The following is a 26,523-nucleotide window of genomic DNA, read 5'->3' on the forward strand; positions in this document are numbered from 1 at the left end:
TCCAGGACCATTCTTATGAGAAGCCTACACAGAAGGTAGAAGGAGGGTTTGTGAATATTAACTGATTCATAGGACCCATTCTGACTTACATTATTGAGAATATGTCTTTCCGTGACCCCCCCTTTCTCTGATGTGACCCTTGTTGGTGTCCCAACCCAGAGTTTGGAATCTACTGCCCTGATCATGTATTTCCTTCCAGGTCTTCCGAAAAATTTTAAAATCTACGATGTTTCAACATTTTTTAGAATGTAATTCCTAATGATCTGTCTTAAAATCAACACCTCTTTGTAATCATATTTTTATTGTAAACAGAGTCGAGCCCTATATCTAAGATTTAGAGTAGATTAAAGAGTGGATTTCATGTATAACAGGATTGTCCAGAGCAAGGAGCGCTTGTAACATGAAAGTACCTTGTCAATAAATTTCAAGGCCTTGATAGTCTATAGATCATAAAAGTGGTGGAGAAGGTTTGATGAGAATTTTGGGAAACATTATTAAGTGTAAAATCGATCAGATCATCAGAGAGTAGAAGACGTAAAGAAGCTTGAAAGAAATAACAGTTGGGGGAAAAAGAACTAGCAAAGAGGAGCAGCCATGCTAGTGAATAGGTTCAATATATTATATTTGGAGGTAATATGAAGACATTTAAGACAAGAAGGTTTGACGTTTAAAGAGTCAGAGGATGCATCAGATAGTAGATATTTAATAGGATTCGTTTTTTTGTATTTTTGTGGTTTTTTTTTTAAGAAGTATATAATAGGTATGAATGAGTAAGTGTTCTGACTGAGATTTATTTAGGCTAGTTCTATATTTTGATGGAGTTCTATTTCTTTGTATTTTAAGTACCATATATATTCAAATATAAGTTGACATGAATATAAATTGAGGTAACATTTTTTCCCTCTAAAGGAAGAAAATAGGTTGACTTGAATATAAACTGGGGGGAAGGTAATATTCAAGTGCCCTGCCCTGTTGTCCCCCCCTCCCTCTCTGCCCTGTACACTGTGAATTCTCCCTCCCGACTGATTCCATGCAGGCCTCCCCCACATACCTTTGCAATCCCTGGTGGTTCAGCAATGGGCCAGGACAAGAGGGATCCCTCCTGCCTCCTGTTCTAGCCAACTGCAACGCCTTTAACTCCCTCCAGCTTCCCCCGCGTACTTTTGAAATCCCTGGTGGTCGAGCGGTGGGCCGGAGCAGGAGCGGTCATCCTGTGCTCCTGAACTGAACTGCTAGCTGAACGGCTTCTGCAAGTTCTCTCATGGCAGTCATTCAGCTAGCGGCTCAGCACGGGGCAGGAGTACAGGAAGACCGCTCCTGGTCCGGCCCACTGCTCGACCACCGAGTCTTACGGCAGGCCCAGCGGAGGCCTGCAACAGGTCAGGATTTGGGGGGGGGGGGGTGCTAACCCAAACATAAGACAAAGTCCCCCATTTTTGGGAAAGAAGAAAATGGGTCAAGGAAAGAGTCAATTGAAGAGGAAGGAAGGAGGAGGTGGTGAATGGATGATATCTACGGTACCTTAAAAGTTAGGAGAATATATAGGTAGATGTAGCAAATGATAGTGCCAATTAGCAAAGCTGTTTCAAGACTAATATCCTATCCAAAAGCTTTCTGGAATAAGAAATTTAACTTACATCTAAAAGTCAAATAGGACATGAAATTGGAAACTATCTATGACAATGCATTCCAAAACAGAGAATCATTGGAATTAGCCTGTCATAAAGAGAGCATGACAAACAACCTTTTAGATGGCTTCTTTCCATGCAAGCAATCTTGTAGAGATGCTTAGAAAATGGGATAAATACAAATGATCCCTTTTGGATCAAGGAGTGATTTAGGTTCTAGAGTCTTGCTCAGCCAGTTGCATAAAATATGACAGCAAATAAGAGAAAACAAACGAGCAGAAGGAACTGTGACCGTAATTCATAATCTCACTTTTTCAGTACCTGAAGAACAGCTGCCTTCCATCGAAGATTATGACCTAAATGTGGTGAGACTGTGTTTTCAAGTGTTCCTCCCTGATGAGCATGGTAATTTCACCCTTGCTCTTCCTCCTGTTGTCTCCAACCCAATTTACGATAACAGTAAGTAGTTTAATATTTTATTTCACTTTGTAGGTACAAGCAGCTTTTCTGATCTGCTTCTTAGAATGACTTTGCAGGCCACTTTCACAGCTGGTACAAGCCGTCCTCGTATTATTATTGTTGCAGTTGTCCGGGTCTTATATCAAGACCCGGACAACTGCAACAATCATGAAGCAAGCTACGGAATATATTATTTCTTGTGTTGCAAGCCTGTTCTTATGATTTACAGCAGGAATTCATAAAGTGCAGAGAGACACGCCAGGTTCTCCTTTGCTTCTTAATAGCCTTGTGCTTTTTTTTCTTTTTTTTATGTGGCTTCCTGTTGTCTTCTGTTTCTCTCTGGCTCTGTTCATCAAATATGAACAGCTCAAGTCTATACATCGAAAGTGAGAGCACTTGAAAATAATGTGTTGAGCAACAGTGGCTACCCAAAGCTTATGCAACCTTTTAAACTGAAGTGCAAGCAGGAAATTGACCCTGGTCACTCCACAAAGAGAAATCCAACAGAAACGAGAGGTTTTGTGGAGAACTGATGTTCAAGATGTAGGCTTTATTAAAACAACTTCATAATTCACATGAAAGTATGTAGGACCCAATATACTGGAAACATTGGATCCAACACGGTCCATGTTTCAACAATACAGTCTTCCTCAGGGGTTCCTATGGGTCCTTTGATAAGACCTTGTGGATTAAAATATAAATAAAACACTGCGCTGAGAACTTTGCATCAGTGCAGTGTTTTATTTGTATTTTTAATCCACGAGGTCTTATCATAGGACGCATAGGGACCCCTTAGGAAGATTGTATTGCCAAAACACAGACCATGTTGGGTCCAGTATTTCCAGTGTATTGGGTCCTAGATACTTTCATGTGGATTATGAAGTTGTTTTAATAAAGCCTACATCATGAACATCAGTTTTCCACAAAACCTCTTGTTTCTACCTTTTTAAACTGAAACAGATTAAAACACCAAAAGTACCAGGTAACGTCTGGGCAAATGAATTACAGTACTTTTTTTCCCAAATCCAAGCTCAAGTTACCAATAAGTACACAAGTTATTTCCCTGTCCAAGTAGATGTTCAACTAAGTTGTACTTGAGGCAACGAAAGGTGAAGTGACTTGCTCTAGGACACTTGAAGTATCCATGGCAGAAGCAGGATTTGAAACTTGGCTTTTCTGATGTTCGGCTTGCTGGTTTAACAACTAGGCTCTCCTCCACTTTTTTTGGATGACAAGATTTTTATGATTCACTCATTTCTGGTGAATATCATGAAGATGAGCAGCCAGTATGTGTTCAGGCATATGAATAACTCAGTATTTAGGCGGCATGAAGCATTGGCTAACAATAGAAACAGAATTTCCATACAATGACATTTTGGTGCAAATTTTATAAAAGTCTGCTGCACATATGTGGCCATTTCTAAAATACTGATCTGCTTAAATTTGAGTGTATTTTGTCAAAGGCATTGCCAAGGATACGGTCTAGATCAGGGGTGGGCAAAACATTTTGACTTGTGGGCCACAATGGGTTCTTAAATTTGACATAGGGGCTGGACCAAGAGCATCTTTCTATCACTCCCATCCCCCTGTGCAGCAGAACCCTTGCCCACCTTCTGTCCTTCCCTCCCTCCCATCCCTCGTGCAGCAGAACCCTTGCCCAGCTTCCATCCTTCCCTCCCTCCCTCCCTCTCATCCCTTGTGCAGCAGAACCCTTGAGCACCCGCCTTTGCTGTGCAGCCAAACCCACGCTGACCCTCCATCCTTCCCTCCCTTCTGAACCCCTCCGACTGCGAGCCCTCCGTACAGGTTGGCAGCACTCTAAACAGGCTGCTTCGCGGCCTTCTCTCGTCGGGGCCTTCCATGTGCCACTTTACTGATGACATCATCAGTGATGTGGCAGAGGAAATTCCCCAATGAGAAAAGGCTGCGAAGCAGCCTGTTTAGAGTGCTGCCGGCCCGACGCTGCTCTGGAGGGAGCTATGTAGGGCTTGCAGTCGGCGGGGTTCAGATGATCGGCGGACCAGATTAAAAAACTAAATGGGCCGGATATGGCCCACGGGCTTTAGTTTGCCCATGACTGGTCTAGATGGACCAGTCATTATTCGCAGATATGCCCATTAGTTATAAAATACTATAGTCTATGTGCACACTTGTGAGCTTTACCTGCATTCACGGTGTGATATCTGCCACTTATGCTAGTATTTTATTAAGACACAGATGCCCACACGTCTTTATAAAATAGTATCTTAGCAGGCAACTGCTTGTCCCCTTAATCTAGGTATCCAGTTATATAATTATCCTAATTTTGTTCAAATATGGAATAAATTCACAAAACACCCCATCTCGTAGGGATGAAACACAATACCAGTGGCTTGCACCTATCCCAGGGGTGGGGAACAAAGGCCGCAATCCAGTCAGGATTTCAGAATTTCTCCAATGAATATGCATGAGATCTATTTGCATGCACTACCTCCATTGTATGCAAATAGATCTCATGCATATTCATTGGGAAAATCCTGAAAACCTGATTGGATTGCAGCCTTTTCCCCCACCCCTGACTTATCCCTATCTCCTAAAATTGATAGTTTTTAGGTTTTCAGCACACTAGAAGGCAATATCAATTGTCCTAATAAATTGGAATGAAGGGGTTAATTCAATAGAAGGCTGCCAAAATTTAGGTGTCAATTATTCTATAAGAACTCTTAAATGCATATGTTCTCACACAATAGTTGCCTAAGCCCATGTGTATACCAGCGTTAATGGGCATGCCGAAAGTGGCATTTACACACATATATTGCAATACTCTGTAAGCTTAAGTGCGTAAGTGTTGGCGACACTTATGGCCCCTTGCAGTTAATACACTTTGGCCTGGATTCTCAAAACAGCGCTGTAAGTTAGGTGGTGGTTGTCGCCGTACCGCCTACTAACTTAATTGCTTTAATTGGCGTAGTAATTGCGCCGTTTAAAATCTAATTAAATTCATGTAAACCAGCTATGATAATAGGTTCAAGAATCGCATTTAGAGGTAGCACCTAGCAGCACCTAATGCCAACCTAAGCATGATTATGGGCTGAGTTGATGATAGGTGCCACTAGGTACGATGCTCCGTCAAAGGTAGGTGCCGGGAATGTAGGCCTTTAAAACCCTGGCCTCCATTTCCAGTGCCTACCTTTGATGGAAGCTGCGATTCTGCAAACAGCGCTGTGACATGATTGACACGTGACCCATGCTGCCATTCACCCTGGATTAACCATTAAGCAAAATAAGCACATGCTTAGGGCACCAAGAGAAGGGAGACACCAAGGTGTTTTTTGCTTGTGCTATCATGCCCTTTAACTTTTTCACCAACGTCTGCCACACCCATTACCCAACATGAATGTTAGCGGTTTTCTAGTCATTGTAAATAAATATACACACAACAAATATTCGCATATAAGCCGACCTGACTATAAGCTGAGGTAGCCCTTTTCACCCCAAAAAGGAGGAAAAAGGGTTGTCTTGAATATAAGCTGGGGGGACTTGCAAGGCTGTGCTTAGGGCATCCCTGTTGGTCTTAATCTGGTCTTTCTGTCATGTAATGCTTTGTTAGAGAAATGCACCTTTTCTTTTTATAACATTTTAAGTTTAAACAAGATGCTTTAAATCGGTCATCTCAAACTTGCGGCCCGGGGGCCACATGCAGCCCGCCAGGTACTATTTTGAGGCCCTCGGTATGTTTATCATAATCACAAAAGTAAAATAAAACAGTTTCTTGATCATATGTCTTTAGCTATAAATGACAATATTATTATTAAGACTTAGCCAAAAGGAAAAATTTATAAACTATAAAGAGTTTTACCTCATGCAAAGTTGTCATTTCTTTAATAAGACATTGACTATTTTTTCTGCGGCCCTCCAACTACCTACAAATCCAAAATGTGGCCCTGCAAAAGGTTTGAGTTTGAGACCACTGCCTTAAATGGAAGGTCATGGTTAAATGGTATACTGAAGCTGACCTTTCTAAATCTGCAGGGTCATGCTTAAACTGCAGTCAGCGTCAGCACTGCATAAGCTGAGGGAAAGGAGAGTAGGCAGGCGTGGGCGCCTGAAATCTTCCTTTACCGTGGTTCAGCCCTGCACTGCTGAGGTGTAAATGGAGCTGCATGCTTCTAACCAAAGAACATTTATAAATTACTGCTGACGTCATATGGTAATTAAACCTAGCTCAGCACGAGCCTTGAGACCAGAAGCTGAGACAGTCAGCAACAGGTCTTCCTTCAGCTGGCTATGTAGAAACAAGTTTTAGGTGGTACCGATTTTCCTGGGTTAACTCAAATTATATTAATCCAATAAACAAAATTCATCTTGTGAAGAAGAAATAAGTGAGGCCAGCGTCAAAAATCCAAACAGCACAAAATATAACCAGAAAAGCTTAAGACAGATGTACAGTATCCCAATCCTATCAATCTGTTTTAGGCTGTGCACTTAATGGGAAGGATGCTCATGAGTGACACACTACCTACCCATTGAAACAGAAGCAATAATTGTACACCTCAAAACAATGTGCACTTAATCTGGATGTAAAAGTATAATTACTGTCTGTATATTTTTATGTAAATCACTTATTGTTTCCATGAGAAGCACTTATATCAGTTGACTAAATTGCATTACTTTATAAGAAACACTTTTAAATCATTTGGGGGTGAGGGGATACCAATGGTTGTTTTGTTTTGTTTTTACCATAAATTGGTCTAAGAGAGAAAGTAATTTCACAGAAGCACAAAGTCATATTGAATATGCAATTTTATTACATAGGTGCTCCTAAAAAAAATGGGTGTTTGTTTGCTTTTAGCTATCAACTAAAATAACTGAAAATGTCTCATTTTGATAGTAGGAATAAACCTTTTTCAGAAAAGTTTTTTACAAAATGTTTTGAGTCAATTGATGTTATGCTGACTAAGTACTTTAAATTATCAATAGCCAAAACTAATGTGCTGAAAAGAAGGAAAACGGCCAGTACGGCTGGTATCATAAATTCTATAGATAACCACCTTAAATAAACTTATTTTGTTAGACCTCAGCGGTGTAACTGTGTGCATAGCAAATCCACACACAGATTAGCCACACCAACTTCTTCATCGGTCCAGTACTCTTTAAAGTGCTAGTACTTAATAGTGCATTTAAAGTTTTTAAATTATTTGGTATTAAATAAAATAAATAAATATTCATCTCATAAACACGACATAGGACTATGTTTCGCCACAGGCTGATAGAATTTAACGATATGGGTGATACGGAACCGGCAATCTAGAAGGGGATTTTCTTGAAACAGCCTGTGGCGAAACATAGTCCTATGTCGGAATATGTACCCCTAGCCATATTTATTTATTTATTTAATACCAAATAATTGTTCTTAATCTCCCCTGCCCTAGAAAAATACTAGAAACCGACCAAAAAATGAAAATCTCCATGCAAGAAACACGACAATAGATAGGGTGGGGTCCTATGCTGGTCTAGAGAGGCTAAAAGAAAGTAAATTAGCAGGTAAGAACCTAATTTCTCCCTATCTAAAAGATAAAATAACATAATACAAAACCGTCTATGTCTTTGCATGTTTCGACCAATAAATTGACTTCTTCAGGGGTACAACAATGGAGATTTAGGGCTCCTTTTACTAAGCTGCATTAGGGCTTTAACGTGCGGAATAGCATGCACTGAATTGCCTCGTGCGGTAGACCTTAACGCCAGCATTGAGCTATTAAGCACTTTTAAGCTATTAAGCACTAGCACTTTAAAGAATATTGGACCGATGAAGAAGTTGGTGTGGCTAATCTGTGTGTGGATTTGCTATGCACACAGTTACACCGCTGAGGTCTAACAAAAAAGCTTATTTAAGGTGGTTATCTATAGAATTTTGCAACAGAGATAAACCTTACATTTATTAAGTTTGAGTGGTGAAGCCTTTTTGAATCTTTTGTGGTATCGTATATGGCATATTTCCACAGATCTGAGAGGTTTTAGATGTACATTTGGATATACTTGAGGGGAAAGCCCAGCTCTCAAGCAAAACTGACACCCCCCCCTTCTCGGTGACTAGGGAGGGGGAGCTTAAGCAGATAGGGCTCTTCAGTCTGGAGAAGAGACAGCTCAGGGGAGTTATGGTAGAGGTCTACAGTATAACATAGAGTAGAATGGGGTAGATGTATATCACTTGTTTACTCTTTCCAAAAATATTAGGACTAGGGGGCATATGATGAAAGTACTAAGTAGTAGATTTAAAACAAAGCGGAGAAAATATTTCTTCACTCAACGTGTAATTAAATTCTGGAATTAATTGCCAAAGAGTGCACTGAATTTGATATAATTGAATTGAATAATCTTATGGAGAAGTGGGCTATCCCTCAATTTTACTGATTTGTGGCTTTTTGGATCAAGACATGAATACAAGGGGTTACTGAAAAATTCTCAGTCCAACAAAACTTCCTAAATTCTGAGCATTGTTTTGCTACTTTAGCTGAAAAGTGTTGGTTTTTTTGTTTTTTGTTTTTGCAAAGTACCAATTTGCAGAATCTTAATGCTGTGTTTTGACATTGTGTTCTCTTAGGCTTCCGCGGCTGGCATCATGATTGTAGCAGGTTTCCAGGTCTTGCTATGATCATTGATTGAACCATGTTAACGAAAAGTGTGGAGTTTTCTTTTTATATATATAAAAAAAATCTTTATTCATTTTTAATTAAATAAACAGTGCGATGAAATATACATACAATTAACTTCATAAAACAGCACTTACAATCCAGCAAAGAATACTACAAAATATTCCTCCCCTCCCACCCTAATTCAAGAACAGAAACAAAGTGCATTAAATTATACATACATATAAAATCAGAAAACAGCACTTACATTTGATCAATGAATACTACAAAATATATTAACCCTCCCCCCCGGATGTGCAAATCAAATAGGAAATAAAGGTATAATCAACTAATCAGAATTAACAAAATTCGTCAATGGACCTCATATTAATTTAAATAGCTTATTATGACACTATTTCTGAGTTCATTTTTTCATATTTATACATAAACATAATGATCCCCACCAAAAGGAGAAATTAAGTCCCAATTTTTCCAGTTTTTAGTAATCATTTGCATGGCTATCCCAGTCATAACGAGAAAGAGTCTGTGTTTTAATAATGTCCCACAGATTCCCATCAAATGTGCATCTCTGAGTCATCTTGAAGTTCCTATACCTACAGAAGAAAATTCCAAAGGAAATCTATGAATGTATGATGCAAACATTGAGTGACAAATGTCCATCATACTCTAGAGTGAAGAAGTGTTGTGCAAACTTTTAACATGGAGATTTCATGACCGAAGATGCAGCAAGGTCTGGGAGGCCTCAAATGGTGTCAGCTCGTGAAATTATTGACCACGTTCATGACTTGGAATTTGGCAGATCAGCAAATATCGGCTAAAACAATGGCTGAAACACTACAGATATTCCAGGAATGTGTTGGTGTATAATCCACAAGCAGCTGGGTATGCAGAAGATGTCAGCCAAGTGGGTGCCCAAATGTTTGAATGCTGACTAGAACCTACATCAAGTAGATACTTCCAAGTTGATTTTGCATCATTTTCAGTGAGCTGGTGCCAACTTTTTGGAATGATTAGTCACTATTGATGAAACATGGTTACACCCCTATGACCCTAAGACAAAACAACAGTCCATGCAATGGCAGCACTCAGTTTCTCCAAGATCAAGGAAATTCAAGACCCAAAAGTCAGCAGGAAAGGTCATGGCCACAGTGTTTTGGGACCAGGAAAGTATTGTAATGACCAACTATCTTCTAAGGGACCAAACAGTTCAAAATACTACTATAACTTGCTGTGCTGATTAAAGGAAGCATTGAAAGAAAAAAGGAGAGAGAAGCTGCGGAAAGGAGTTCTCTTTTTGTAAGACAATGCACCTGCTCACAAGGCTGACATAGGCCAGGGCTGCCCAAGTCCAGTCCTCGAGATCTACTGGCAGGCCAGGTTTTCAGGATATCCACAATGAATATGTATGAGAGAGATTTGCCTGTGCTGCCTTCTTGGTATGCAAATCTCTCTCATGCATGTTCATTGTGGATATCCTGAAAACCTGGCCTGCCAGTAGATCTCGAGGACTGGACTTGGGCAGCCCTGGCATAGACCATTCACCCTGCTCACCAGATCTTGCTCCATCTGACTATTTTCTGTTTCCAAACCTTAAAAAGAGCTTGAAAGGGTGACAATTTTTGAGTGTTTCAGAGGTGATTGCAACAGTGGAGCAGTATTTCAGTCGCCAGACATCAGAGTATTTTTGAAAGGGTTACAGAACTTCAGACATAATGTGTCGTGTTGATCTAAGGGGTGAATATGTGGAATAACTTGTAAGTTTCATGGCTCCACATCATTCCCTTCTTGGTTGGGCTGAGAACCTTTCCGCACCCCCTCGAATTTACCTGTGGACTAAGCTAAAAGCCAATGAATTTCAGATTTTTTTATGCGATCAAATGGTCTGTCTCCATTGGCTAAGTGGACATCTGGACCAACCACCTCAACCTTCTTGTCTGAATTCCATCCAGTTGTGGAGCCTAATTGTGAGCAGCAAGCTGAAAACCAGGGAAGCCAGGGTTCAGATTGCACAGTTGCACCTTTGATCCTGGGCAGGACACTTAACCCTCTATTGCCTCAGGTGCAATTTTAAATTATCAGTATTCCAAGGATAGAAAAGTACCTATTGGCCCTAACAACAAAACTCACTTTGAATGTCTAAGAAAAGTTATGAGCTAAATGCAGTAGAGCATTGAACATCTAAAAACCATTTACAAGGAGTTAGAATGCACCTAAGAAATTCTCAAATATATCTTAAGAACATAAGAATAGCTTTACCGAGCCAGTCCAATGGTCCATCTAGCGCAGTATCCCATCTTCACGGAGGCCAATCCAAGTCACAAGTACTTGGCAAAAACCCAAATAGTAGCAGCATTCCATTCCACTAATCCAGGACGAGCAGTGGCTTCTCCTATGTCTGTTTCAACAGCAGTTTATGAACTTTTCCTCCAGGAACTTGTCCAAACCTTTTTTAAAACTAGCTACATTAACTGTTCTTACTACATCCTCTGGCAACGCATTCCAGAGCTTAACTATTCTCCGTGTGAAAAAATATTTCCTCCTATTGGTTTTAAAAGTATTACTTTGTAACTTCGAGTGACTCCTAGTCTTTATAAATCTTGATGCAGTAAAAATCGATCCACTTATACCCATTCTACACCACTCAGGATTTTGTAGACTTCAATCATATCTCCCCTCAGGTGTCTCTTTTCCAAGTTGAAAAGCCCTAACCTCTCTAGCCTTTTCTTATACGAGAGAAGTTCAATCCCTTTATCATCTTGGTTGCTCTTCTTTGAATCTTTTCCACTGCCACTATATCTTTTTTGAGATAAGGAAGCCAGAACTGAATGCAGTACTCAAGGTGAGTATTGTGCGATACAGAGGTTTGCCACCCCTTTTCTAATAATTCCTAGCATCTTGTTTGCTTTCTTGGCTGCCACCGCACATTTGGTGGAAGGTTTCAGTGTATTGTTCATGATGACACCCAGATCTTTTTCGGGGTCCATCGTGCCCAGCAGTCCGCTCCCGCGGCGGCCCACAAGGTTCATGACCTGTAAGTTATCCTTTACCTAAACCTTTTATTCCCTAATCATTTAATATTCTGTATAGTAATCCTCTAACTATACCCTTCAATCCCCTTCTCCTTCAGGAAATCATCCAAACCCTTTTTGAAACCCAATATCGTACTCTGTCCTACCACCTCCTCTGTAAGCGCATTCCAGGTGTCTACCGCCCTCTGAGTGAAGAAGAACTTCCTAGCATTTGTTCTGAATCTGTCTCCTTTCAATTTTTCTGAATGCCCTCTTGTTTTTGTTTTCCCCACTAGTCTGAAGAATCTGTCCCTCTCCACCTTCTCTATGCCTTTCATGATCTTATAAGTCTCTATCATGTCCCCTCTAAGTCTCCGCTTTTCCAGGGAAAAGAGCCCTAGATTCTCTAGCCTTTCAGCATATGAAAGGTTTTCCATGCCTTTTATCATCCTTGTTGCTCTTTTCTGGACCCTCTCGAGCATCGCCATATCCTTCTTAAGGTACGGCGACCAGTATTGGACACAGTACTCCAGATGCGGGCACACCATCGCCCGATACAGTGGCAGGATAACTTCCTTCGTTCTGATAGTGATATCTTTTTTGATAATGCCCAACATTCTGTTCGCCTTCTTTGAGGCCGCTGCACATTGTGCCGCCGGCTTCATTGTTTTATCCACCAAAACCCCCAAGTCCTTTTCTACGTTGCCTTCCCCAAATATCATCCCCCCCATCGTGTAGTTGTACATTGGGTTCCCTTTCCCTATGTGCAAGACTTTACATTTTTCTACATTGAAGCTCATCTGCCATTTATTTGCCCACTTACTCAGTTTGTTCAGGTCCCTTTGTAGTTCTTTACATTCCTCAACAGTTCTAACCCTACTGGAGAGTTTTGTGTTGTCCGCAAATTTTATAACCTCCACTTCGCCCCTGGATGGGTTTGAGAACCACTGATCTTGCCTCTAATTTTGGCCTATTTTTGCTCCCTCTTGTATTCTCATTAGTCACTGGGGGTCAGTACATGGCATTTCCTTGTGTTGCCAGAAATCAGATTGCACATGCAGCAAAGTAGATTGGGTACCCATTATAATATCAGAGATCTACTAATCCTCCTTCTCTTTTTTTTTTTTTTTTATACATGTCCCATATATGGATAGTTTCATGTTATTGTTTGTAACATAATAATACACAGTCAGTCAATCTAATTAATTATTCATTTCTTTTAGGAGCTCCAAATACAGCAGAATTGAAAATTTGCCGTGTGAACAAGAACTGTGGGAGCGTAAAGGGAGGAGATGAAATATTTCTTCTATGTGACAGAGTTCAGAAAGGTACTGTACGTCTTTTCATTACTTTTGGGTGAGCAATCGCCAGCATTATCTGTGAATATGTGCCATGTACCAAAAGTTCTGAAAAGGTGAAGAATGGTGTTAGAGAGCAAGCATCTTACATTTTTTGTTTTAAAGAGAGACGTTAGCATCTACAACTCAAAAAAGAAGTTTAAAAATATTTTGCATTTGGTTACCCCTTTATTAGCCTGGTCAGTGGGCCAATGCCTTCATTACATCGTAAGTGCTTAATATACCAAATTGATAGAGAAATAAAATAAAGAAGTGTATCCTGTACTAAACAACCAGGCAAATGTCGACAAAAACGTAGAGCAAGAAAATTAATCATGTGGCTTAATTCTTAATCATAGAAGAATAAGGGTTCCTTTTATCAAGCAGTAGTAGAGCGTTTTACAATGGGCTGGTGAGGTATATGCTCTGACACTCAAAGGAGTTGAATGAGCATCAGAGCATTTACGTCACTGGCTCGTGGTAAAACACTCTACCACTGCTTGATAAAAGGAACCCTAAGTTAGAAAATGACTTCTGATATGATACAGACTATAGCATTCAACTGAGGGAAACCAATACTAGCAGAATATAGTGGAGAAAATGGTAATCACTGGATACAATTTCTAGGTTGACTAAGCCAAAGTACATTGTCATTTATCTATTTTTTCAGTAGTAGCTGATTTAAAATATTTGTGGTTGGATAGCTTGGTTAGCTTATAAGTGATAAGTAATAGTAGTAGTAATAGTAGCTTGGCTTCATTTGCAGAAAAGGATGCCCCAGTTAGTCTGGTCCAATTTACCACCTTATGAGGGAGTAAGTGATTCTCCCTCACTAATGTTGCACTTATACCACTGAACAGCAGGAGGCACTAAGCCATAGTGAGGAAAGTAATGCAACCCTGCTGAATCAGAGGGGTGGGACTCAGTCAGGTATGAGTATTTCTGCCCCAGACTGAAGTCATTCAGAGAGGTCCCCGAGGGAGAGTCTTCCCCAAGAATGATCCTAAGGCAAAAGGTCTAAGAAAAAGAAGCTTCCCTAGCTATGGGCTGAGAAGGAGTCCTGGGAAGGAATGTGGAGAGTGTATGAGAATGTCAATGTGAAGGTTGATGTCTGTTTGGCTGAGGTAAGCCAGCTATATTACCTGTCCAAATTCCCTATGCTCTTCCATAAACCCAACTGACATGACTGGTTATGTACTGATCATAAAAAGAGTAGATAATTTAGAGGGACAGATTCATCAGTTTTCATCTGTCAAAAAGGCTTACTTTTTGCCTTTCAGAATTTTTCCATTGAAAGTATTGGAATGTTTTTAAATAGCAAATTAAATAGCAAGAGCAATTTTTTCACTGGTGTAAACAATTGATTAGCTTGCCATATGATAGGAATCGGAGCATTTACCTCACCGACCCATGGTAGAAACCTCTATTGCAGCTTTGTAAAAAGAGCCCTAAGGAAATAATCAGCTGCACTAGACTTCAAACACTTAATCCCACCAGGAAAACATACAACTAATGAATTAGATATATTAATACTACTAATAACTTGCTCAACCTGTTTCGATGTCACCAAATACTTTTGCTATAGTACCATTTCCCTAATGTCTTCATCAGATGATATTGAGGTCCGATTTTTCTTCAACACCTGGGAAGCAAAAGGTGTCTTCTCACAAGCTGATGTGCACAGACAGGTTGCCATTGTATTCAGGACCCCTGCGTATTTCAAATCCATTATGGAAGCTGTTACAGTAAAAATGCAGCTTCGAAGGCCCTCAGACCAGGAGGTCAGTGAGCCAATGGACTTCAGATACCTGCCGGATGAAAAAGGTACAGCTGTTAAAGCCTTCTGATTTACAAATTACAATTTCTTAAAGTTAGTTTTGTTTAAGTTGAACTTGGTGCTGTATTTGTTGACATGGTCTCGCAAGGATGTCGTGAGAGCTCATAGCCATTTTAGATAGCGGGAGGAGCATAGGAAGATTGCTCCTGCCCCAGTTCACTGCTGGACCACTAGGGCTTTCTAAGTAGGTTTTCTAGAGATCTGGGAGGCGGGAGGGAAGTTCCATGTTTCAGAATTGGCTGGGACAGGAGGTGGGAGATATCCCTCCTGTCCCAGTTCACCATTGGACCACCAGGCCTGGGAGGGAGGGGAGACAGGGTGCAGAGCTTGGTAGGGCAGGAAGGGAGGAGGGCTGGGGGCAGGACAGGAAGGGAGGGGGGCAGGGCAGGGCACTTGAATATAAATCCTGTCTATATTCAAGTTAATCTTTTTTAGGAGAAAAAAGGTTACCTCAGTTTGTATTCAGATTGGTTTTTATTCGAGTATATACATAATAGCAACCGACAAAGGATTAATTGCAGTTTTAAAATATTTTGCTTTAAGTAGGTAGAGGATTTATCTAAAGTCCTAGGTGGTAATTTTAAAAGGCATTTTCATGGGTAGAGCTGAGAAAGGAGCAAGGGTGCTTTAGCGCCAATTCCCATGTCTAATTTTAGGTGCCAGACTTATGCTCTATATTCCCTCTAAGCAAAGCAAGTGAGCAATCGCAAGTGAGCAGGTATTTCTGTGAGCGACCACTTAAAATCTGTGAGTGCTGCTGGGGCAGGAGCATCGTTCACAGATTTTACATGGTCGCTCACACAAATGCCCGCAAATCTAGAAAATTGTTGGCTTTTAGAACTTGCTGTTCACATAAAAAAAATTTTTTAGAACTAGTTGCTCACATGAGAAAAATGTTGCACACACCCAGCCAGTTCTTAAAAAGTGCATTGCTTAGACCTGCTGAAACCTGGTGTAAATTCTGGCACCCAGATTAGATGCACTGAGACCTTATTTTGTAACTACATGGCAGCTTTTCAGAATGTCCTTGATATGCCCATGGCCACACCCCCTTTTGATTTGTTGTGTTAGTAAAATTAAGCACCATGCTGTATAGATTAGTGTGCAGCCAGATGTGTGTGCAAATATTGAGTGCCAGATAACTTCAGTAATTGGTTTTTAGTACCCAATTGTTTATAGTTAAGGGCTTGCTACTTAATGAAACTATGCATGCATCTTGGGCGTACACTCAAACCTAGACACCACAAATAGAAATCAGGGACTAGATTATATAGGATATACGCCTGGGTTGCACATTTCTTCCTTGGGTTTCTATCTTTTTAGCTATCCCTGTGTGAATCTCCTTATTTTTGACCGAAAGGCAGTAAATTAACTGTTCAAATTTTTAGTCACATTGCCATGAAAGACATTAATTACTATGCTAGCTAGGTAGAAAGTTAAGGCAAGCAGTTAGTGATGTATATCTTAAGAGTGTGCATTCACTCTAAAGATGGCACTATTTAACTCAGTTTCATTAATGGTTGGGAGTTATACAACACAAGTCTCCAATACTTCACCCAACCTCCACAATATCCAACATCCCTCTCCACAAAATTACAAGTTGTTCCACATGCTCTCATGTATTTCAAATCTGGCAAAATGTGGCCTCAGGTACACCTCCTCCACCCTTAGTAATGTTCAATAAAGGTAGGGATACCGGTGTTTATATTCCTCATTGGCCCATATACTTTTATTGCAGTTATTTAGGTAAACTTGTTTTTAAACTTTAACTTTTTTATCCACCATAATTTATTTGAATATGTTTAAATAGAATAATCTCAAGGAAACTTCTAAAACTTCTAAAAAGATTATAGTGGATAAAAAAGTTAAAAAGTTTTAAAAAAAGTTTACCTAAATAACTGCAATAAAAGAATGTGAGCCAATGAGGAATAAAAACACCGGTATCCCTACCTCTATTGAACATTACTAAGGGTGGAGAAGGTGTACATGAGGCCACATTTTGCCAGATTTGAAATACATGAGAGCATGTGGAACAACTTGTAATTTTGTGGAGAGGGATGTTGGATATTGTGGAGGTTGGGTGAAATATTGGAGACTTATCTTAAGAGTGTGGCACAGGTGGTGAGTAAAAGTTCTTTTAGTGCTAATATCTCAGTAGGCCGGACAGACTTTGCATGCGTGTCCAGGTGGTGTTTCCTCTGAGTCGGTTGTTTGTAGAGTTCCACAGGTGCACAAGATCCCTTCGGTGGTCATCAGATTTCATGTGCTTACCACAGAACCTACCACAAAGGATGTGTTGCCAGCACAGTAGAATCTAAGCACTGAAGCCAGATGTTAAAAGTGCAAGAATGCTGACTCTTTCATAGAAGGAATGCATGCTAATAGCTTTTGAATATTTTTTTTTTCCTTTAGATCCTTATGGCAATCAGGCAAAAAGGCAAAGGACAACACAAGCTTTTCAGAAGCTTATTCAGAACTATGGTGAGTTTATGGAACAATTTTTCACATAATTACTCTTTTCTGGAGAGAGAGGACTTTTACTCTCATTTTTCTTCCTCTGTACTTATGTTCATGTCCCCTTGTTAACATTGCTTGCACCTTTTAGTGCCCTCTTCTTGCTGACAAGACTCGTCCTCAGTCATCCTTTTGTTTATTTATTTATTTTAAAAAAAACTTAGCCCTTCTTTTACTAAACTGCAATAGCGGTTATTAGCACAGGAAGCTGCGCTGAATGCTCCATGCTGCTCCTGACCCTCTTAGGAACTGAGCATTGGGAGCAGTGCGACCCCATGCGCTAATAACAGCTATCACGGTTTAGTTAAAAAAAAAAAAAAAGGGTTAGTCTGCATACAACCTAGGTGGATTACAAAAAAACACATAATAAAACAACCAAAATCCCTAACACCCCTTAATCTTTACACTGCCAGCTGCATAAACTGATTTCGGACAGTCTAAGAAAGTAAAATTGCAATAGACCAATAAAGACACGAATAGCGATTGCACCAGTAAAAGGAATTGATGATGTTCAAAATATTTTCTTAATCTTCTAAGTCTCCCAAAAAGACCAAAAGGCTTTTTTAAAATTAGTATTTTGACTTTTGAGGTAACAGAGAGATTGTTATCAAAATGTAATCTCAGAATCCTAATTATTGCAACCAGAGAGTAATCAATACTATTAATTGTTAACACTTTAATTTAACTTCCCACTTTTGGATGATTTATTAAACATAGATTCATTTTACCTTTAATTTTAATTGGTAGGTCGACATCCAGTTCTCTTATAGATTCATACAATAACTTACTATAGGTTTGATATCTTCTAAGGAGCAAGAGAAGGGGACAAGAACAGTGATATTGTCTTCATATATGAAAGAGATAAATTTAGATTTCTCCAATGCATAACCTAAAGAATGTAGACAAATATTGAAAAGAGTGGGAGATAGTGGAAAACCCTGAGGGATTCTGTAAGGAATTTGCCATTCTTTGGATATCATGGAAAACATTTTTACTTTATATGATCTTTTCAAAAAATTTTAAACCAACTTAAAATGTTCCCTGATATGTCTGTTTTGTCCATAGACACTAGATATATAATATATGATACAGATGTTTAAATACTGCACCCAGCCCCCTTCCCTCCCAACCCCTGTCCTCCTACATCCTCTGCCGATCCCAGCGGGAAGGAGCAAGTGAGCGATTTGTGAAAATTTGCAGGAGCCAGTCAAGAAACCGCTCAACGCCGAGCAGGAGCACAAAAGTGCACTCCTGCTCGTTACCGCTCAGCGGCAGAAGAAACCGGCAGCCACCACAACAGGGTTTAGCAGCTGGGCAGGAGTGTGGAAAGCTCGCTCCTGCCCGCTATACCTCTGGAACACCAGGGATCGGCAGAGGCGGTAGGAGGACAGGGCAGGAAGGGGGGACAAGGCAGAGCCTGGCGGCGGCCTGCAATAATTCTGGGAGGGGGGTGCTGGCCCGAATATAAACCGGGACCCTCATTTTTGGGCCAATTTTTGGGCCCAACAAACCTGGTTTATATTCGAGTATAAAGGATACACTTCTCCCTCCGTATTTGCGGTTTCAGCAATCGCAGTTTCGATTATTTGCGTTTTTTAGCTTGCTGGCTCCTCCCCCCAAATTACGTCAGCTTGTATAGAGAAATCGCCAATTCCAAGCGTTTACAGAGAAAATCGCGGATTCCCAGCACTTTCTTTACCGTATTTTGCCTCTCCTTCAGGAACAGGCTAGGTCTCCCACGGTGTTATTCGCGGTTTCACCATATTCATGATGATTTTTAATAGAAAACAGTGAATAACACATGAAAAAGTTATTTGCGGTTTTTCTAAATTCACGGGTCAGTTAATTCCCTATCACAGCGAATACGGAGGGAGAAGTGTACTATGGTTTGAAGGGGGGAGGGATTTGGAAGAGAAAATGTTGTGTTGCACTATGTGTGAGTATACCGGATTATGTTTGTTTTTATTGTAATCCGCTTAGGCATTAAGCGGGGAAGACATTTTTAAAATAAATAAATAACATAGTAACATAGTAGATGACGGCAGATAAAGACCCGAATGGTCCATCCAGTCTGCCCAACCTGATTCAATTTAAATTTTTTCTTCTTAGCTATTTCTGAGCAAGAATCCAAAGCTCTACCCGGTACTGTGCTTAGGTTCCAACTGCCGAAATCTCTGTTAAATCCTACTCCAGCCCATCTAAACCCTCCCAGCCATTGAAGCCCTCTCCAGCCCATCCTCCCCCAAACGGCCATATACAGACACAGACCGTGCAAGTCTGCCCAGTATTAGCCTTAGTTCAATATTTAATATTATTTTCTGATTCTAGATCCTCTGTGTTCATCCCATGTTCTCTCGGGAGCGCATTCCAGGCATCCACCACCCTCTCCATAAAGTAGAATTTCCTAACATTGCTCTTGAATCTACCACCCCTCAACCTCAAATTATGTCCTCTGGTTTTACCATTTTCCTTTCTCTGGAAAAGATTTTGTTCTACGTTAATACCCTTCAAGTATTTGAACGTCTGAATCATATCTTCCCTGTCCCTTCTTTCCTCTAGGGTATACATATTCAGGGCTTCCAGTCTCTCCTCATACGTCTTCTGGCGCAAGCCTCCTATCATTTTCTGCGCCCTCCTCTGAACCGCTTCAAGTCTTCTTACGTCCTTCGCCAGATACGATCTCCAAAACTGAACACAGTACTCCAAGTGGGACCTTACCAATAACCTGTACAGGGGCATCAACACCTTCTTCCTTCTACTGGCTAGGCCTCTCTATACAGCCCAGCATCCTTCTGGCAGCAGCCACCACCTTGTCACACTGTTTTTTCGCCTTTAGATCTTCGGACACTATCACCCCAAAGTCCCTCTACTATACATTGTATCTGTTACACTATGTTTTCCATATTATGTCTATCATGCTATGTTTTCTCATGCTATGTCTGCTACACAATGTTGCCATTCCACGTCTGCTGTGCTAGGTTTTTATCATGCTACGCTTGCCATGTTGTATCATTCTAGGTTAACCATGCTTGTAATATGGTTTGCCATGCTATGTATTATATTATTCTCACCATGCTATGTTTTATCATATTATGTTTTACCATGCTCTATGTTTTGCCATGTTTGTCAGACAATGTTCTGCCCTGCTATGTTTGCCATCACTTTGCATAAATATGCTTTATTATGTATGCAAACTTGTAACCCATTCTGAGCTCTTCTGGGAGGACAGGATATAAAACCAAATAAATAAATAGATGGATGGAATGGACTTTGAAGGAAGAATAGCAGTAGAAAAAGAGGTTGAAATCTACAAAAGGGTGAGAGTAGCAGCCCAGCACCACTTCTTAATTCAACTGGATGTGATGTGTGAGAGAAAAGGTAACCTCCATGACACATGGCAGCAGCTGAAGCAGAGTCTTCAGGGCAAAGCCAGGTCTCGGTTAGTGCAAGCAGATGGAGAGTACAAGAGAGATTGTGGATGTCGGCAAGCTTGATGGAGATGGTGGACATTCCACAGGGCACATAAGAAATGCAGAGAAGGTGAACGAAGAGAATCAGAAATAAAATTGGAGACATTGTGGTGTGACCTGTACAAGTAGGATGAGAGCTGATTTTGAAGACCAGGATTGGGATTTATATCCCCAGTAGAGAGCCGGAGAAAGAACAATAGAATACAGAGAAGAGTGGAAGAGGTTTGAAGACAATTAACATGAGATGCACTCAGATGGAATGGAGATGGTTGAATGAAAGGAAGAAAATGTTGAAGCTTGAGAGCCGAGAAAAAGACAAAAGGCATGGTGAGATGATGAAAGCAGAAGATGAGCATTGTTGTCTTAAGGTAAACAGTGGTTTCAGATGGAGAAAGAGATTGCAAAAAAGTTAGTATGAAAAGAGAAAATGTTATGGAACCATTGGAGAAAGGAAATTTAAAACCAGTGGGGGCGCTGGGCACCTGGCGCACAGGCCCTGAGTGACCTCAGAAAATGCTGGGAGGAATATGCAAATGGGCTGCATGACCTCCTCAGCACCTGGTATGCGGCCAGTAGAGGTACTAAGTGGATTGGGGTAGACATGGGAGCTCTAGGTCATGGGATACAGGGGTATTGGTCTCTGCAATGTCTCTTGGAATATCAGTTCTCTAATGGCACCTTTCCAACAAGGTAGGGTCAGTCAACATCAGTCTTCAAAATCCCCTGCCCAGAGCACATTAATCAAGGATAGTATCAATGAGCATATAGAAAAAAATAAGCTGATGAGAACAAGCCAGCATGGTTTCTGTAATGGAAGATCATGCCAAACGAACCTACTGCACTTCTTTGAGGGGATAAGCGAACAATTGGACAAAGATGACCCCCTAGACATAGTATACCTGGACTTCCAGAAAGCCTTCGACAAGGTACCTCACGAGCGCCTACTAAGGAAACTGTGGAACCACGGGGTGGAAGGGGACATACACAGATGGATCAGAAACTGGCTGGTGGACAGGAAACAGAGGGTAGGAGTAAAAGGACACTATTCTGACTGGAAAGGGGTCACGAGTGGCGTCCCGCAAGGGTCAGTGCTGGGACCACTGCTGTTCAATATATTTATTAATGACCTGGAAACAGGGACGAAGTATGAAGTTATAAAATTTGCGGACGACACAAAACTCTCCGGTAAGGTTAGATCTGTTGAGGAATGTAAAGAACTTCAAAGGGACCTGAACAAAACTGAGTGAGTGGGCAAATAAATGGCAGATGAACTTCAATGTAGAGAAATGTAAAGTCATGCACATAGGGAAAGGAAACCCGATGTACAACTACACGATGGGGGGGATGATATTTGTGGAAGGCAACCTAGAAAAGGACTTGGGGGTTTTGGTGGATAAAACAATGAAACCGGCGGCACAATGCGCAGCGGCCTTAAGAAAGGCGAACAGAATGTTGGGCATTATCAAAAAAGGTATCACTACCAGAACCAACGAGGTTATCCTTCCGCTGTATAGGGCAATGGTACGACCGCATCTGGAGTACTGCATTCAGTACTGGTCGCTGTACCTTAAGAAGGATATGGCGATTCTCGAGAGGGTCCAGAGAAGAGCAACAAAAATGATAAATGGCATGGAAAAACTTTCATATGCCGAGAGGCTGGAGAAGCTGGGGCTCTTTTCCCTGGAAAAGCGGAGACTTAGAGGGGATATGATAGAAACTTACAAGATCATGAAGGGTATAGAGAAGGTAGAGAGGGAAAGATTCTTCAGACTGGCGGGGGCAACAAAAACTAGGGGGCACTCAAAAAAATTGAAGGGAGACAGATTCAGAACAAATGCTAGGAAGTTATTCTTCACTCAGAGGATGGTGGACACCTGGAATGCGCTTCCAGAAGAGGTGGTAGAGCAGGGTACGATTTTGGGTTTCAAAATGGGATTGGACAAGTTCCTGAAGGAAAAGGGGATTGAAGGGTACAATTAGAGGGTTACTATACAGTACAAAATGCTTTAGAGTATTAGATCACTTACAGGTCATTGACCTGAGGGGCCACCGCGGGAGCGGACTGCTGGGCATGATGGACCTATGGTCTGACTCGGCAGAGGCGATGCTTATGTTCTTATGTTCATATTAGTTGACCTCAGCGGCTATACTTAGAACCCCAGTTTTAGTTATTAAGATTTTAGCCAGCCACTTCATCAGTCATATGAAAAGATTTTTAAACTCTTCATTATATAAATAACGTTACTTATATATCTTCAGTTCTCCAATTTGATCAAAAGTTAATCTCAAAGAGCTTATTTAATACTCATCTCAGTTAACAGTCTTGGGAAGCCCAATATGAATTCATATTTCGCATGAGCATTGTCTCAAGGAGTGTCCTCTACAACAAAAACAAAAATCAGTTCCCTATCCATTAAACAAACATCCACCATCAAACTCTCTAACTGTTACACATCCATTCACTTACCCTATTCGGAACACCTCCACCATCTTCCAGTATAATTCTCTTAAGAAAGATGACGGCAGCAGCGTTCTCATTCACTCATATTAACTGTAAACCCTTAGTTTTCTCAACCAATCACTTACAGCAACATCATCCATTCTAACTCAGCTTTGAGCATGGTGTCACTAAATTTAAACTATATATCCACCTTTGTTCCCTATAATTCAAATATTTCTCACACCTCACACTCTACCTGAATTTGATCTATCACCCTCCATCTAATAGAATGATTAAATTCCTTCTAATGTGAGAGTAAAGGAATCTGCATATTACCTGTAACAATCTTTGATTTATGCTCAGTCAAACTTTTTTTTAATAGGGCGATTACTCCTTCCTACATACACTAGTCTACAAGGACATACAATAATATATACCACCTGAGAACTATTACAAGTTGTATTAGCTCTTGAGTAGATCTTAAACCCTTTTTGAGGATCAATTCAGTCATTCCCACAGATACTCTGTAAATACAATTGACAGCCATTACACATCCCATGTTCATTATTCCCCCCAATATCGCTCCGTTTAGGTTTAAATTGTCTTAGAATATCAGTCATATGGAAGCCAGGGCCATTCACTAGATGCTTTAGCACTTGTATATGTTCTTATAAGAAAAGGTAGTTGGGGTGCTATTGGACAGTGCAATGGAGGTGGTACACCTCAACATTTTTTTAATATATACTATTACTTAATGTATAAATTGTTAATTTTTATAATATTTTATGTTATTTACTATGTTAGTAAATTTTAGTATAAATTTGTTAATTTTACAATATTTCATGTTATCTACTACTTTAGTATTATGTTTATTCATACACTGTACTTCGCTTAGATATAATTTTAATTAAGCGATTAATCAAATATAAATAAAACTTGAAACTTGAAACTGGAGATAGGACAGATTTGTTCCTGGGCGGAATGCCAGCTGGCAGTCATCTTGGCTGCTCAAAGTGGGAGTAGACCATATTCAAGATAATTTTTTCAATAGACACTATCTGAATCTGGGAGAGTGGGAGCCTAGTTTCCAGCTGAATCTTGATAAGTCTTTGGTCCTTCCCACAACTCGTGTGGTTCGCGATGCTTGGGGTCTTTCCGCTGAAATGGGCAGACCAGGTATACAACTTACTTCTTCTGTTCATTCCCTCAAACAGGCTAACTTGCATTTGCTTTTTGAATCTACTCGTCACTGCCTGGATAGTTGGAAGTTTTTTCCCCTTTCGATGCATGGCCGTATTCAGCTCTTCAATATGATTATCTTTCCCAAATGGCTTTATGTCCTGCAAGTATTACCTATTCGTCTTTTGCAAAAAGATTTTTGTGCGTTATATAGGCTTTTATCTCGGTTTATTTGGGGTGGGAAAAAACCTCGGATGGCTTTTTGATACTTGTTGGGGGTCTTGGTTGAGGGGTGGCATGAGTGTTCCTGATATGCAGAAATATAATCAGGCCTGCTTACTTCGCTATCTTGGGGATTGGATCTTGGAACAACATGAATATACTTGTTTTGATTATGAATTGGCCTTCTATCGCCCCTGGATTTTATCTTCTTTGTTACATGTTCCTCGAGCGCCCCTCCCTTCGTACTTGCATTCTGATCTTTTGGGATCTCTGTGTGATATTTGGAGAGTTTTGGTGATTGGCTTGGGAGGAGGCCGGGGGTGTCTGATTTACTGCCCATCCAGGGGAATCTTCAGTTTTCGCCAGGCCGGACTTCTCCTTTTCAATGCTGGATCCAGTTGGGTCTGACAGTGCTGGAGCATGTATTCACTCCTGATGGCAGGCTTCCTTCTTAGCGTACTTTCCAACTTCACGAGGGTATTCTGGTTACTGATTCTTTTGCTTATTTTCAATTGGGTCATTATGTACGCTCTTTGGAGGTGGAGGGTTTGCGGTTGGGCTTGGGGAGTAAGCTCTGCGCCTTTTTCAGTCAATTTGAGGATTAGGGCCTCTCCATATCGGTGTTACATAAAGCTTTATGCCTTCTTGCTCCAACTTGGACGTGGGAATCTTTGTGTGCTCGCTGGGCTCCGGAGTTGGGTCTGCAGCCAACTGATTTAGATATGGGATGTTTTATTAAACGCCTCCCGATCTTTTCTGTCTCAGCAGAACTCCGGGAGTGCCAATTCCGGGTGCTTCATCATGCATATCTTACACGGGTTCAATTATATCAGTCTGGTTACGCAGAGCCGGCGCAGTGCAAAAAGTGTACAGGTGCTCCCAAGTCCTTTTTCCATGCTTTTTGGAGTTGTCCAGCAGTCAGGGCTTTCTGGAAACGAGTGATCCGCTATTTGGAGCCCTTGCTAGGACATTCTATACTTCTCACTCCGGTGGGGTTTCTTTTGAATAAATATGAGGCTTTTCGCTTCCCCCCCCCCCTGATGTTTGCCCGCTATTTTTGTGGAAGGCAGGTTTGGTGGCTAAGAAAATTATTTTGGGGAAGTGGGTTTTGGATCGCGCTCCTTCTTACTGGGCTTGGCGTAATCACTTACATGTTTTGATGATGCTTGAGAGGGGTCAGGTGCATAATTCCTTGTGACAATCTAAATTCTTTTTGCAGATCTGGGGTCCTTATATATATTCCTTGTCTCCTATAATTTGTAGTCTGATTCTTAACACCTTGCCGGTCTAATTTGCCTTGAGCGGTGCAGGGCTCGTGGCCTTGGGATTGCCCTCCTCCAGTTTTCCAAAACAACCTTTTTTTGTTTGTTTGATTAGTTTTCTGTTTTTGTTTTCTGTGTGTAGGGCTCATCAGAGTCCAGGACCCTGATTGTCATGTTTTCGCTTTGGTCTTGTTCAGACCTCCTCCAGCCAGAATGTACTATCTGTGTTTTAATTCCAAGGTAACCAAGTCTCCTGTGATAGGAGCCAGTCCTCATGAAGGATCTGGATCCTTTTTGGCCCTTGAGAGATGAAGTGCAGGGATTATTATCCCTCTGTTGTAGCCACCTTGCTACAGGTTCATTAGTCTGAGGCAGGGGTCTCAAAGTCCCTCCTTGAGGGCCGCAATCCAGTCGGGTTTTCAGGATTTCCCCAATGAATATGCATGAGATCTATTGCGTGCACTACTTTCAACGCATATTCGTTGGAGAAATCCTGAAAACCCGTCTGGATTGCAGCCCTCAAGGAGGGACTTTG

The 26,523-nt window shown here is 40.9% G+C and overlaps 1 protein-coding gene across 2 annotated transcripts in view; it reads left to right on the plus strand.

Moving 5' to 3' along the window:
• REL (REL proto-oncogene, NF-kB subunit) overlaps positions 1-26,523 on the plus strand; it is a 111,992-nt gene that overhangs the window by 79,617 nt on the left and 5,852 nt on the right. For both annotated transcript variants that reach the window (XM_033938620.1, XM_033938621.1), the window contains exons 6-9: positions 1,947-2,087; positions 12,951-13,055; positions 14,676-14,888; positions 17,314-17,382. In XM_033938620.1, coding sequence (XP_033794511.1) covers positions 1,947-2,087; positions 12,951-13,055; positions 14,676-14,888; positions 17,314-17,382 — 528 coding nt within the window. The remainder of the gene's footprint in view (positions 1-1,946; positions 2,088-12,950; positions 13,056-14,675; positions 14,889-17,313; positions 17,383-26,523) is intronic.

This window comes from Geotrypetes seraphini, chromosome 3, assembly GCF_902459505.1.
Source record: "Geotrypetes seraphini chromosome 3, aGeoSer1.1, whole genome shotgun sequence".
NCBI classification, from domain to species: domain Eukaryota; kingdom Metazoa; phylum Chordata; class Amphibia; order Gymnophiona; family Dermophiidae; genus Geotrypetes; species Geotrypetes seraphini.